This window comes from Pyxicephalus adspersus, chromosome 7 (assembly GCF_032062135.1).
Source record: "Pyxicephalus adspersus chromosome 7, UCB_Pads_2.0, whole genome shotgun sequence".
Taxonomy (NCBI): Eukaryota; Metazoa; Chordata; class Amphibia; order Anura; family Pyxicephalidae; genus Pyxicephalus; species Pyxicephalus adspersus.
The window spans coordinates 49,302,412-49,315,306 of NC_092864.1; the positions used below are offsets into that span (position 1 = coordinate 49,302,412).

The 12,895-nt window shown below is 37.3% G+C and overlaps 2 protein-coding genes across 2 annotated transcripts in view; one reads left to right on the top strand and one right to left on the bottom strand.

Moving 5' to 3' along the window:
- EVX2 (even-skipped homeobox 2) overlaps positions 1-4,988 on the bottom strand; it is a 6,061-nt gene extending 1,073 nt beyond the window's left edge. The window contains 5 exon segments of the mRNA XM_072416813.1: positions 1-1,602; positions 2,998-3,239; positions 4,377-4,875; positions 4,877-4,919; positions 4,921-4,988. The exon segment at positions 1-1,602 is cut by the window's left edge and continues 1,073 nt beyond it. Coding sequence (XP_072272914.1) covers positions 1,000-1,602; positions 2,998-3,239; positions 4,377-4,875; positions 4,877-4,919; positions 4,921-4,988 — 1,455 coding nt within the window. The 3' untranslated portion in view covers positions 1-999.
- Positions 4,989-10,352: 5,364 nt separating this feature from the next.
- On the top strand, positions 10,353-12,681 carry HOXD13 (homeobox D13). The gene is made up of 2 exons (XM_072416815.1): positions 10,353-11,001; positions 11,734-12,681. The coding sequence occupies exons 1-2, from the start codon at positions 10,353-10,355 to the stop codon at positions 11,982-11,984; spliced, it is 900 nt and encodes a 299-aa protein (XP_072272916.1). The 3' UTR covers positions 11,985-12,681.
- The last annotated feature ends 214 nt before the right edge of the window (positions 12,682-12,895 follow it).

Consider the following 12,895-nt stretch of genomic DNA (forward strand, 5'->3'; position numbering starts at 1 on the left):
ATGTTTTATGTACCAAGCCTCTTATCTGTCTCTCCTAATGACTTCCCTTAGCGGGTTGTTAGTACTTGACAGCAGGTCTCTATGCGGGGAACTTTCCTCCAATTCTACATTCAAAGGAGGTCCATCAGAGAACATGATTGGCAATTTTCGTCATAATCTACACATTATTAGCATCAGAAGTGACATGGCAATAACACTGCTAGTTTGTGATGTGTTTTTCAAAGTTCAGGAAACTCCCTGTAGGAACTGGGGTCTGGGAAAGCAAATTTGTGTTACCCAGGGCTAGCAAGGCAACGGCAAAGCAAGCAGCCCTGGTGTTTGTTGTGATAGAATTCATCAGGATGCCAAAGTCAACTTTGAGACAAAAAAAAAAAATACACTCCCCACCTTAATGCCATGATACACGTCCTATCTGCAGATTCAAGTATATTCCAGATACAAAATATTAAAGTAATAAAATTTGAATTATATATTTATATAGCGACTAGCCTACAAAATAAGGCCAATATTAAGTGAAACATAAGTTTGGAACCCAAATAAACCAAATAGAAACCAATGCTGTATTTTTCAGCTGACTAAAAGAAAGACATATAAAACCTAATGCGACAGTTACTGAAAGAGGAGAGAATATTGACTCAAAGAAAATAGTGACAATTCGCTTGAATTATCCAGTCATGTGAAAAGTTAATTTCTGTTTATCATTTGCACATGATTGGGTAATTGAAGTAAATCTTTATTTTTTTAAGTCAAGCTTTTCATCTTTAAGGAATCAGCTGGAATTTCCCATGTGATGTGACAATATTTGAGGATATAATAAGTCCCATTTTTAGTTCATTCGAATCAAATCGTTGTTTTCATTCGCTGCCACTCATGGATAATTAGAAATGCGTAAATAAAATATTCGCTAAAAAAGTCGCCCTCATTAGTCAGTGCTGTACCATCAGTCCTCTCTGCAGCCATCAGTGCAGACTTGAGGGGGTTTGTAGTTTTCTGGGGGAGTTATCTAGTCAGAGAGGTTTCCTCCCTTTGGTCCGGAGGGGTGACAGAGGTTTTGCTAAGTACTGCTGCAGAATAGGGAAGGAAACTGCTCTCCGACCTCTGCGAGGCCGCCGTGCAAGTGAAATCGGAGCCTCTGCTGGCCGAGCCCAGTGCTGACGCCGTCTGGTTGCTATGACAACTGAGGCACGAGCAGGGGGTAGAGCCCGGGGCAGAGGCTGCGGCGGCAGCAGCCGCAGCGGCAGCAGCTGCAGCAGTGCTATTGATCCCGGCTGGAGATTGATACAGACCCGGGTGTCTAAAGCTGCAAAGTAGTTCCGGTCTTGAGTAGGGATGTGATAGGGCTCGGAAAGTGTCCAGGGGGCGGATGGAGGTGGCAAATGGGGAAGCTGCTGCCCCGGACGCTGCAGCCGCCGCCGCAGCTGCAGTCACCCCCACATGAGGGTAGTAATGCAGAGGCACATGGGAATGGAAGGGGTAAGGAAGGCTTCCTGTGGCCGCAGCGTGTGTCATCATGTAGGTGTAGAAGCTGGGGTCTGCCGGGTGAGGCCAGGACATGGCCAAACGCTGCCTCTTATCCTTCATCCGCCGGTTCTGGAACCACACCTGCCATTACACACATATATAAGAAAACGGGTTTACTATAGTGTGTCTTCAGCAAATGACAACAAGATAGATACACGGTATAATAGTAGACCATGTGGCCGTTTGCCATCTGCTTCTCAATAGGAACCCAGGGAAAGTGGTCAGCTTCTTTATTACAGAGCTGTCAAAGCATCCTCCAGCTTGTTTTACATTGTTCTGAAATGCAGATCATCCTTGGAAAATGCTTTTAATAGATTGGCTCCAGTCCTTATTTTGTCATGGTTCTGGATTTTAGATCGGTGTTTGAAAGGACATTGGCCTCTCATGTTGGCTCAACATGTCCCATAAAATGACCCCACCAGCACCAACTTTGTGCTCCAAACTGCGATCATTGCATTTTATTTTCCACTCTCATCTTAAAAATCTATCATTTGATTGGACTAAATTTCATTTCTCCACATATTCAGGCTACACCTATAGTGATTTAGTGACTATTCTCTACATCAACAAACAGGTGTTTCTACAATCCTGTTTATTCTGTGAATATGTAGAAATGTAAAGCAGTCATGCATTCTATATTATAGTACGTATATACAGCCAGATAGAACAGTCCCTGCTTTAAATATACATAAATCAAATTATTGTGCTGAAAACATTATTTCTAGAAGGAAAGTGTTACACAGAACAGGCACAATTCTGAAATCTGACTGTATTTATTTTAGTCCCAGCATCAAATATATGTGTATACTTGTAGAAGAGACTAGAGTCGATTATACTTCTGGCTTTTATGTGCACTTTACAATTCAGACAGCTTATGATATATAATTATTAACAACTAAAGCTTAGTGTATGGAACACGACTAATAGTTTACAAAAAAATACATGTTTTGCAGTGTTTATTTGTTAGCCAGGATTTGTTTCCTGACAGATTTCAATACAGTTTACAAAGTATAAAAACTGACAATTCTTACTAGCTTAAGGTTCAGCTACATCACAGATTACAACCACCCTTAGGTCAATTCCAATATTTTAATATTTACTTTCATTTAATCTTCCTCTTGCCTTTTATTTCAGTGCAATTCATTTGTTTAAAAATTCAAAGCTGTTTTGGAACATTAAACTCATACCTACAATAGTTGCAGCTCTTCTTTTTTTGTTCACTGCTTCCCTATAAACTCTATTTTTAAAACTGTTTTCTACTTTAAAATCATTTATTGGCCCAGCCCTAAACGTTGCTATGAAGTTACAAGAATGCCCCTGGGACTGGATATTGTTCAGATGTAAAATGTAACTTTGGAATGCTCACATTATAAAACTGGCGTCTGCACTATTCATTAATTTCATGAATTGTTAACTGGTTCCAGTGATGAAGTGGGAAATGCACAATGTAAGTAAAATGGTGAGGGGGTTTCTTACCTTGATGGTTGTCTCAGGGAGGTTGAGGGCAGCTGCCAGCTCACATCTCCGGGGCCGTGACACATAATTCTCCCGGTAGAACTCCTTTTCCAGCCTGGCTATCTGCTCCCGAGTGAATGCTGTCCTGTATCGGCGCACCTGGTCAGCAGCTGAGCTGGAGCTCCCTACGGGATTGCTGCTATTCAAGCTGTTTAATCCAGAACCTGCAGAGGAGCTGGTGGTGCTGGCCACTGAACCACTCTCTATAAAACACACAAACAGAACAAGGTTAGGCAGAATGGACTTTCACAAATATAAATTTATATATATACATCACATGCATTCCCCAACGTAATAATTCAAGCAGATTTAGTAGCACCTAATGCCATTAAAATCCCAGGTAGCGTTGACAGTTCTGTGCATTGTTTTTTTTTTTATCAAATCCTTTATAAATATTAGGCTTCCAGTCCTGATTTGTGTTACTACAAAGAGATGTTTTGCACTAGAAAACAAGTCGATGCTTATATAGATATAGTGCTGATGTCCACATATGGAACAAGGATCTAATTAAGCCTAATGATTGTATTCCCATAAACTTTACCTTGATATAGAACACCGGGATTTGCATGTGGCTGCCACTTGTCTAATATTCTCAGGTGCACTGATCATTGTTGACTAATGGGAAATACCTCTTTTGCTATGTGCGTTTTTAGGAAGGAGCTATTAAACCAGAGATTTCCAGATGTTTATAGTTACACGTGGAAGTACACCAGGAAGAAAAAAAGAGTTCTGGATAATAATAATAAAAAAGATTTAATGTGGTAAAGTGTTTTGCGTCATGTAATACATGTAGAAATTTTAAATTGTGCTTATACCGATCTACTGGTTTTTGTAACTTGATAATTTTTGGAAATTATAACCAAACAAAAATATATCCACGTATTTTCACTTTTCTGTACTGTAAAAAAAGAAAGCATTAAAAAAAACGTATTCTTTTGCTAATATAAAATATTGAATGCTTTGTTTTTTTTTCTGCAAAATAAACTCAGGTCTAATTACCGCTAATACTGAGAAGTTAAAGAAAATGTAAATGTTTCTTTTTATCGGAAACGATTTATATTAATTTTTCAGATCTCCAATGTTTATTTGTAGTACACCATCGATGCCAGCTTCCAGAAAAAAAATTAAGCATTTACGAATAGTGCATTTTTCAGATTATAATAGATAATAATATACATGTATGGAAAACATAATAGCGTGATTAAAAAAAATGATTTTTAAAAATATAGGATCATAAGTATGTTTATCATATATAATAATTGTGTCCCATATATATATATATATATATATATATATATATAGTACGTTAATAAAATAATAGGTGAATTTGCAGGAGTTACCTTTGCCGAGGGTCTCTTTTAGCTGGTTGCCACTCAGGCTGCTGGGGGAGCGCAGGGCTGAGCACCCCACTTCCACATCACTGCTCATATCTGCTTCTGAAGCAACTTCTGAATACTGGCTTATCTTCTTCACCCTGTCAGACCCGGAGACGTCTGAAGTGTTGTTAGTTTCACCGTTGGGGTGAGAGATGCCGAACAAAGTGTCTATTTCAAATTTGCTTTTGCTAGGTACGTCCCCTATAGATCCATGCATGGAGGAAGAAGTTAGCCTGGGACTCAGGCGGGCAGTGTGATGTGCATTTTCCAAGGCCTCCAACACTGCATTCCCAGCTGAGTCGGATAAATTAGAAAGCCTTTTGCCTGTGGTTGGGCTGTGTAGACCTCTTTCCATGAGAATCATCTCTTTTCTTATCCTTTCCATCATCTCAGCTTTGTGAAGAGAAAAAAAAGTCAAAGTGAAAGGGTTGGTGCTGTAGTAATGATGATGTGCCTGCAGCAGGGGCCAATTCAGATTCAGCCTGGCAGAGTCTCTAAATATTATCTTCTTTTTTTGGCGTTGCGTAAAAATTGTAGGATGCCAAAGCGATGGAATGACTGGTCAGAATGACCCATACATCCTTCCCAAGCAGAAATGTCATTCATCAAAAACTAGGGCTCGTCATTAAGGTATGAATGACGCTGTTTGAATAATCATTTATTGTAACAGTTTTATAAGCAAATAAATATAGGCTCCTGTCACTTGGGGGTGAAGGCGGGTTCTGAGCAGACAAATATATCCAGGTAGAGAGAAAGACAAGGAATGAACTGTTACGCTCCTGATCAGATCCTGCTTCAATCGCTGTGGGGTTTGGCCTCTGGGGTGAAATTGACAGTCTGATTAATAAAACGAGCTGAGCTACATTTCCCTTTCATTTAGGGGCATCATTATGCTCTGATTTTTGTTTTGTTAGCTTTAGAGCCTAATGATATTGGCTTCCTTCTTCTATTTTTCTATTATTAGTAAGTTGAAATTTTCTAACTGGAAGAAGAAAAATGTATAGTAATCTCTATCGAGGTGACATTTTAACAAACGTAGATATTAATTTATATATAAAATCTAATTTTTATTCGTTTTATCTATCTGGAGAAAGAAAACTAATAATTTTTACATGTATATCCCAATGTGTGTATTTAGGTCTAACCTAACTGTAAATTTAATCTTTATTACCTGTTACTGTAAGCTTTTAGTAAGTACATAGTGATCAATAAAATAATGCAAAAAGTAAATATATCCCTTTTATATAAAATAAAATATAAGCATCTGAACACACACACACAATATATATATTACACAACCAACCCTATATACACTTATATGCTTTACATTTCTGTGCACATGGCTGTATTTTTATCCTATTTTATTAAACTAAACACATGGACTAATGGACTATAAGGAGATCATGTTTATCATTATAAGTATCTGTCCAGTGTGCTTTTTTAATTTAGTAATTTATTTCATAGCCTGGTTCCGACCCGGTTTTTTGACCAGACTAGTGAAATTAGATATGTGTGTTTTTTTCCTAATGGCTTTGTGTACATAAGACATCAGATCATGGGTTCTATATCCAAAGGCAATCTGACAGAATGACATGGACGGTTCATTGAAAGCCTCAGAAAATACAGCCCCCAATCGTTGGAAATTATGGAGAAGTGAGATTATTGTTGTTAAAGTGGCCACTTGAGTCATATTCAATTTCCAGTGGTTGATGATTTAAAAGGAAGACACAGTTATCTTATCCCTGTCGTTTGGCGCCCCCATCAGTTTGAATCTAAGCATTGCTCTTTAAATTTGAAGTATGAGATTTAGATAGGGAATGCATTGTATAATCTCTACCTAATTATCTACTATAAATACATATGAAAACTGGGGTCTATCAGCAATCTTCAGCAAATTGCAGTAAAATGGGTTTGATTTACCAAAACTGTAAGTAGCAGCAATCAGAATGGTACAGATTATGTATATCATCCCAATTTTGTTGCGCTTACAGTCAACTTTTAAGGGTTAATTTGGACATAGTATGGATGTTGCAATACACCATTAGCGTTCTGTATAGGTGTGTTACCTTTTCTATGTTGAGTTTATCGAGTTTCATTACTACTGGGATATCAATGATAAACTGCGTAGTTCTTTTAAGAGATTACATTTTTTTAATCGTTGCATTTTTTGTGACTAGATCTGCTGAATCTCTCTGGAATCCTGAAATCAGCTTCATTATGGCGTTCATTCACAATAATAGTGATGGTATTATGATGACCCTACAAATTGTTTGAAAAGCAAAAGAATTTCCAGAAAGGAGTCGAACTGATGAGAGTGGATGTAGAATTTGTAGACACTTTTCAGTGCACATTTATCATCTGCTAGTGACAATCAGACTCCCCTACATTTAACTCAGCTGCATGGCCTCCATGTGTGGCGTCCAGGCTTGCCAATTGTGCTCAAATGTGAAAGATGAACCCCTTCTGTACACAGGTCACCAAGTAGGGTTTACAGAATATACACTGTCAATTTTCTTTCCCCAGCTGAGCCATTCCTGTAACCAGTCATTTTTGGTTTAGGTGTGTTGCAAAAGCTTGAAAACGTGGAAGTTGTTTTCATAACGTGGTGTATCTAAACCTATTTAAAGACTGTCTATCCTTTTAGACTGATTCTAAAAAAAAAAATTTATTAGCTACATGTTTTAAATAAAACATACAAATATATATTAGGGTCACATGAGTATGTATGAAATTAATAAATGTTAAGATATCAGATGTAAAAAATGTCACAAACCTACAATACTATTTGAATTCTTAAAAAATCACAGGGGGTTTTATTTTATATGTATGAAAATCTATTTGTATTAATGACTCTAAGGCTCATATTACTAATTCCAGGCATTGATTCACTAAACAACAGCTGAATAATATTTTACAGGGGTTAAAAATCATCTACAACTTGTATCACACATTGAGATTATGTACTTTTTAAAAAAAAATCTGCATTCTAAAATTTCAGCAATTAGGTTTTCAAACTTTTTTTTAATTACGTGTGACATTTTATCTGACGGTATAAAAGTATAATTTGATACATGGACATTTGGTACATATATGTGAAGTTTTCTTCTTTATTGGAAGAGTAGTGTGTGAGTTATGTTTGCAAGGTTACATTTGTAGGCCAAAAAGTATTATTTTGCCTTAGTTACATTTACTAGTTAATACATTACATTACATTTCTAATAAATAAATAATTTTGGATATAAATGCATGGGTTATATTTACAATTGTACCAATTGCCCGGTTTATTTTTCGGGTTCTGTTTTGCCCATTCAATTCCTACATTTTGCTAATTCGACTTGAAAACAGATAGAGACATCTAGTGGTAAACTTTCGCATTGCATCATTTCAGATCTAGTGCAAATCAGTATCCAGTGTCTACATAGTCAGTACTAAATACACGGCTAAGTAATAATTTCTTCAGCTGCATCAGGTAAATATTGCTGACGATTTTTTAAAAAAAATATATTGTACTGGCAGATAACATATTTTTAGGATTCCTTTCAAATTTATATTATAGACTTAATGCATTTTAAAAGCTTTGCTGTTGGTAACAAACAAGTTACAAGTGTTATATGTTTATTTTGTTTATTTAAATTTTTGATGACATGTAAATGAAGCTTATATAATGTAATATAGTGATATATTTATTCGTTGATCATTAAAAACCTGCTCTGGAAATAGATTAAGTAGACTCTGGAACTATAGTGAGTGATATGTCAAATCCTGTACTTCAGAGACGAATAGGTTACTATTACCTGAGTGAGTGTAACAATGTACAATGTATTGTAGTAATATCAGATGACTATTGCAAAATATCCACACAGCACTGATAAAATTAACGCTTTTCTTTCCCAGTAATCAATAAGGGACAACAACATATTAACGGAACTTTTAACGTAGATTTATATATTTAATTTTTGTGTATTCATCCTGCCAGTGTACAAAAAACACAAATCACTTCTACTTAACGGGACAATTTACCCGCATTCCTTGACTAGAAATAATTTGGGTTGCTAAGGTTAAAACTAAAATTGAGTTTGTACACCGTAGTAAGGTAATCATTTTATGTATTAACCAATATTTTCTATAATTGTGTCTGAATGTATGCTGAAAAGTTCCAATAAACTTATATATACTTATATTTATATAAATATATAGTGTGTGTGTGTGTGTGTGTGTGTGTGTGTGTGAAACTTACAACAGAAATGGACAACATATGGGTGCAATGAAATGATCACAGTTTTGCATAATTTACTAAACTCAATTAACTTTCTCTTCTCTAACATCTTCTACTGCCTCCTACTAATTTCCCATTATAAGTGAGTGCAGGTATATGTGTACATTAACACACATTTATAAATTTTTCATATAAGATTTTATTCATTCTGTACTATGTATATCGATGTTTATGTTGTAGCTTGTATATTATACTGTATATGTCCATTACTTTGTCACTACTTTCTTTTTAGCACTATATTCATGTATATATATTGTGTGATATCACCTATATATTCAGTTTTATTTAATCATATATCGTATATATACTGCTATTTATGTAATATCTCGTGCAATAAACGTTATATCTGTAGTGTATTTATTATTAATATTTGTATGTATATTTCTTTAATGTGTACAAACGTACTGAAATATCTAAACACTAAACATGCGTGCCTTGTGTATTTTATTTTGTTCTCTGTATTAGTGTGTTATCTGGTTTTGTCAGTGATTTTTCCTACCACTCTCCATAATCCCCATCACACTTGTGCAGCACACTCAAGATGCTTCATATGGATATCGAGACAACTACAAAAACATCAATGTTAGTATTTAAAAACAAGTTTATCCAGAAACAGGATATTGCTGCAGCCTGTAAGAGAACCAATAGCATTTTCTCAGCACAGGGGACTATTATTAAATATGTATCAAGTCTAAGAAACAGAACGAGGCAGTGCTGATTGGATGTAAGTTGTCACTTAATAAATCTAAAAGTTTCATTAAAGCTCCCAGTCTGGCCGTGCAAGACTTTGGAGACTATTGTAGGAAGGTAAAAGTTCCACAACAGGAACCATTTCTCATGGATGATGATGATATATATATATTTATATATGTATATATATATATATATATATATATAGTATAGTAGTTGTGTGATGATGGGTGTTATTTAGGCTTTAGACTCAATTTATATAAAATATAAAGCATTTACCAACAATCTGCTGTATAAGGTATAAAGGTACAGGTCTGCTGTATAAGTACCTGCCACCAGCCAGCATAATACCCCCCAGTTGTACCCATTGGTGACCATTCTGTTTTACTGGCAGCAGGTAGAATTTGCGCAAAATTCACAGTTTGTTAACAATTGTTTTAGCAATCGTTTTTCCTAGAGACAGGATCCTCTTTTTCTATGTCTTCTGTGTCATTTCGTATTCCTTTCTCGCACATTTTTTTAGCTGTGTCGTATTACTTTATGAAACATCTTGGTGAGAAATAAATTGATAATTAGCTCCTGATTGTGACCTGCCATTCAACTTGAGCTGAACGTGAACTCGGGATCAATGACTTCAAGGTGTCTGGCTGGAGTCTTCTTTTTCCTACATTGCATGAAATACGATATTAGCCTGAAATAGAGAAAATGAAACGAATAAATGAATATTGGAAGGAAAGCCCGAACACCTTAGAAAGCAGTGTACTGAGCTGATTGCTGCTGGGTTTAATTCTGCGCACAGATCACGTGAGTGGAACTCACCAATGCCGAGCCCCATGGCTACTGCAAACAGATCTGTAAAACGACTCCAGCACCCCTCCCAATCTGAAGTTAGTTTTTATAAACGTACCACAATGATCTAACCTGCTTGAAGGGATAACAATTTCCACTATGCCCCGAACTGGATTGAAAGCGTGATGTGCAAAGCTCTGAGCAAACGCAATCAGTGGGAAATGGAAGGATTGAGAGGGGGAGAGGGGTCTTCCAGTAACCAGTGCAGGAATTTCCTCTCTTCTCCCGCTGTGTTTGGTTCTCCCTCCAGCAGAACGGTTTCAGGATTAGCCTACCCCGGCTCAGAGAGGGCCACTTCCACGCGCTCGGAGGCCACCAAAGAAGGGCCAACATGCCCAGCGTCCACAGGGCCATCTGCAGCCCCTCTTGGATATGGCTATCACTTTGGAAACGGATATTATAGTTGTCGCATGTCTCATGGGGTGGGTCTGCAGCAGAACCCATTAAAGTCCTCCAGCCATACCTCCATAAGCGGCTTTCCAGTGGAAAAATACATGGATGTATCTAGTCTGGCTAGTACCAGTGTACCCAGCAGTGAGGTCCCTACAAGAGCCAAGGAAGTATCATATTTTCAGGGCTATACCAACCCCTACCAACATGTCCCTGGTTACCTAGATATGGTGTCAACATTTAGCTCTGCGGAACCCAGACATGAGACCTATATATCAATGGAAGGCTATCAGTCATGGACTCTGGCTAATGGGTGGAACAGTCAAGTTTACTGTGCAAAAGATCAGGCTCAAGCCCCCCACTTCTGGAAGTCCTCATTTGCAGGTAGGTGATGCACAGTGCTTGGAAAGTTATTGGGCTTGGTCTATTAAAAATAATCAAGGCTACTCAACTGGAAAAGTGAATGTTCACTTAGTGAATAAAGTGCAGAGTGTTCATTTTGAACGCCCAGTCACGTGCATGGGAAAATCAAAGAACAGTTATACATCACATGAATGAATGTAATTTCCACCCTATTCATCAACATTCACCATGCAATATGTAAGGTGAACAGCCTGTCCTCTAATAAATCAACCCTGAAAAGATATGCATTGTATGAGAAGAGCTCCGGGCGCACACACCTTTCACATTTCTGTGTTAAGCAACAGTTAATGTGCTCCAGCAAAGCGCACAGCCATTTTGTCAGGGCCATTTCCTCTTGGCAAATTTTGCAATAAGTTATTAGGCTTCAAGCCTCATATAAAGCAATGACCATTCACAAACACACATATACAGACAGATTTACTTCAAGAGATTCTTACACTGGCTTATTATTTCAAGCACATACTCAGGCTCTGGGGATAGTCAATGTTAAATTGTCTTAGCATGGCTGGTATTTAAACTCTACTAACTTGTGTAGTAAATAAGCCCCCCAATGCATGAATCCAATCGTGTAGGATCATTTCCTCGAGCTGGGTGGTAGTTAAAGGGTTAACCCCCTCATTAACATTCGTGTTTTTTGCAGACGACACTTCCCTGCAATTGATTTTGATGCATGTTTTCTGATCTTCCCTGCAGGAGAAGTAGCACTGAATCAGCCTGATATGTGTGTATACAGACGTGGGAGGAAGAAGAGGGTGCCATACACCAAGCTACAGCTTAAAGAGCTGGAAAACGAGTATACAATTAACAAGTTCATTAATAAAGACAAGAGGAGGAGGATATCTGCAGCCACCAACCTTTCAGAGAGACAGGTCACCATATGGTTTCAGAACAGGAGGGTAAAGGACAAGAAAATTGTATCCAAACTAAAGGACAACATCTCTTGATCATTCTCTGAGACCGTTCAAGAATATTCAGATTTCAAATCACTCAACCAGCAACATTGTCTTCGATATTCTCAATCTTCTCATGGGGGGTTGTTGATGATGATGACCTAAACATTTCAAAAGTTTACACTTATTTGTTTCAGTCCCTAAATCCTGAGTTTGGTTTCTTGTCACGCTAACTTGCAAAGACAATCTGATCCAGAGTCCATTTTCTTCATTATTCTGTATTGATTGAAGTGTTGATTATCTCAGGAAACCTTTACTTGGAGTACAATATTTGACAGATCACCTATCAGGATATTATCCCTATATTCTAGGGGAATTCTTAATTGCATGCTTTACTTTTATTCTGTATATTTTGGTGCCTTTCAACTTTTGTGAATGTAAGAAGCCTCGTCCAGCCTGTGACGTCATATCACGACTTTTATTGTTTCGGTGTAAATCAAGATCGAGCGACATTGATGAGTCGTAGAGCTCATAATAAATGTGCGACCTTGTTATACACGAATAACTATGCAGCCAAAACAAACCAAATCTGCGATCGGTCCCACGGGCATTTTGTATTTTATGACAGTAAAGTAGTATCGTGTAAATATAACTTACGTTTTTTCTCCCTTATGATTTCATGGTGGTATAAATATTGCAAGTATGTTTTATTACATTTTTGGCGCGTATTTTAATGCAAAGTAAAATGTAATTATTTTTCTAAGCAGAAGTCTTTTCCAGAATATTTATTATTTTGTGTTTGGAAGTCTTGGTCTGTGCTCAGCATACCTCATTGCTGTAGTTTTATTGTGGCAGTTGCGTGTCAGTATTGAAGGACCACTAACCCTAAAGACAACTTGCCTTGGGGGGGGGGGGGGCACAACTATGTATGTGTACCCCTTTACTGCCTTGGGGGACAGAAGATG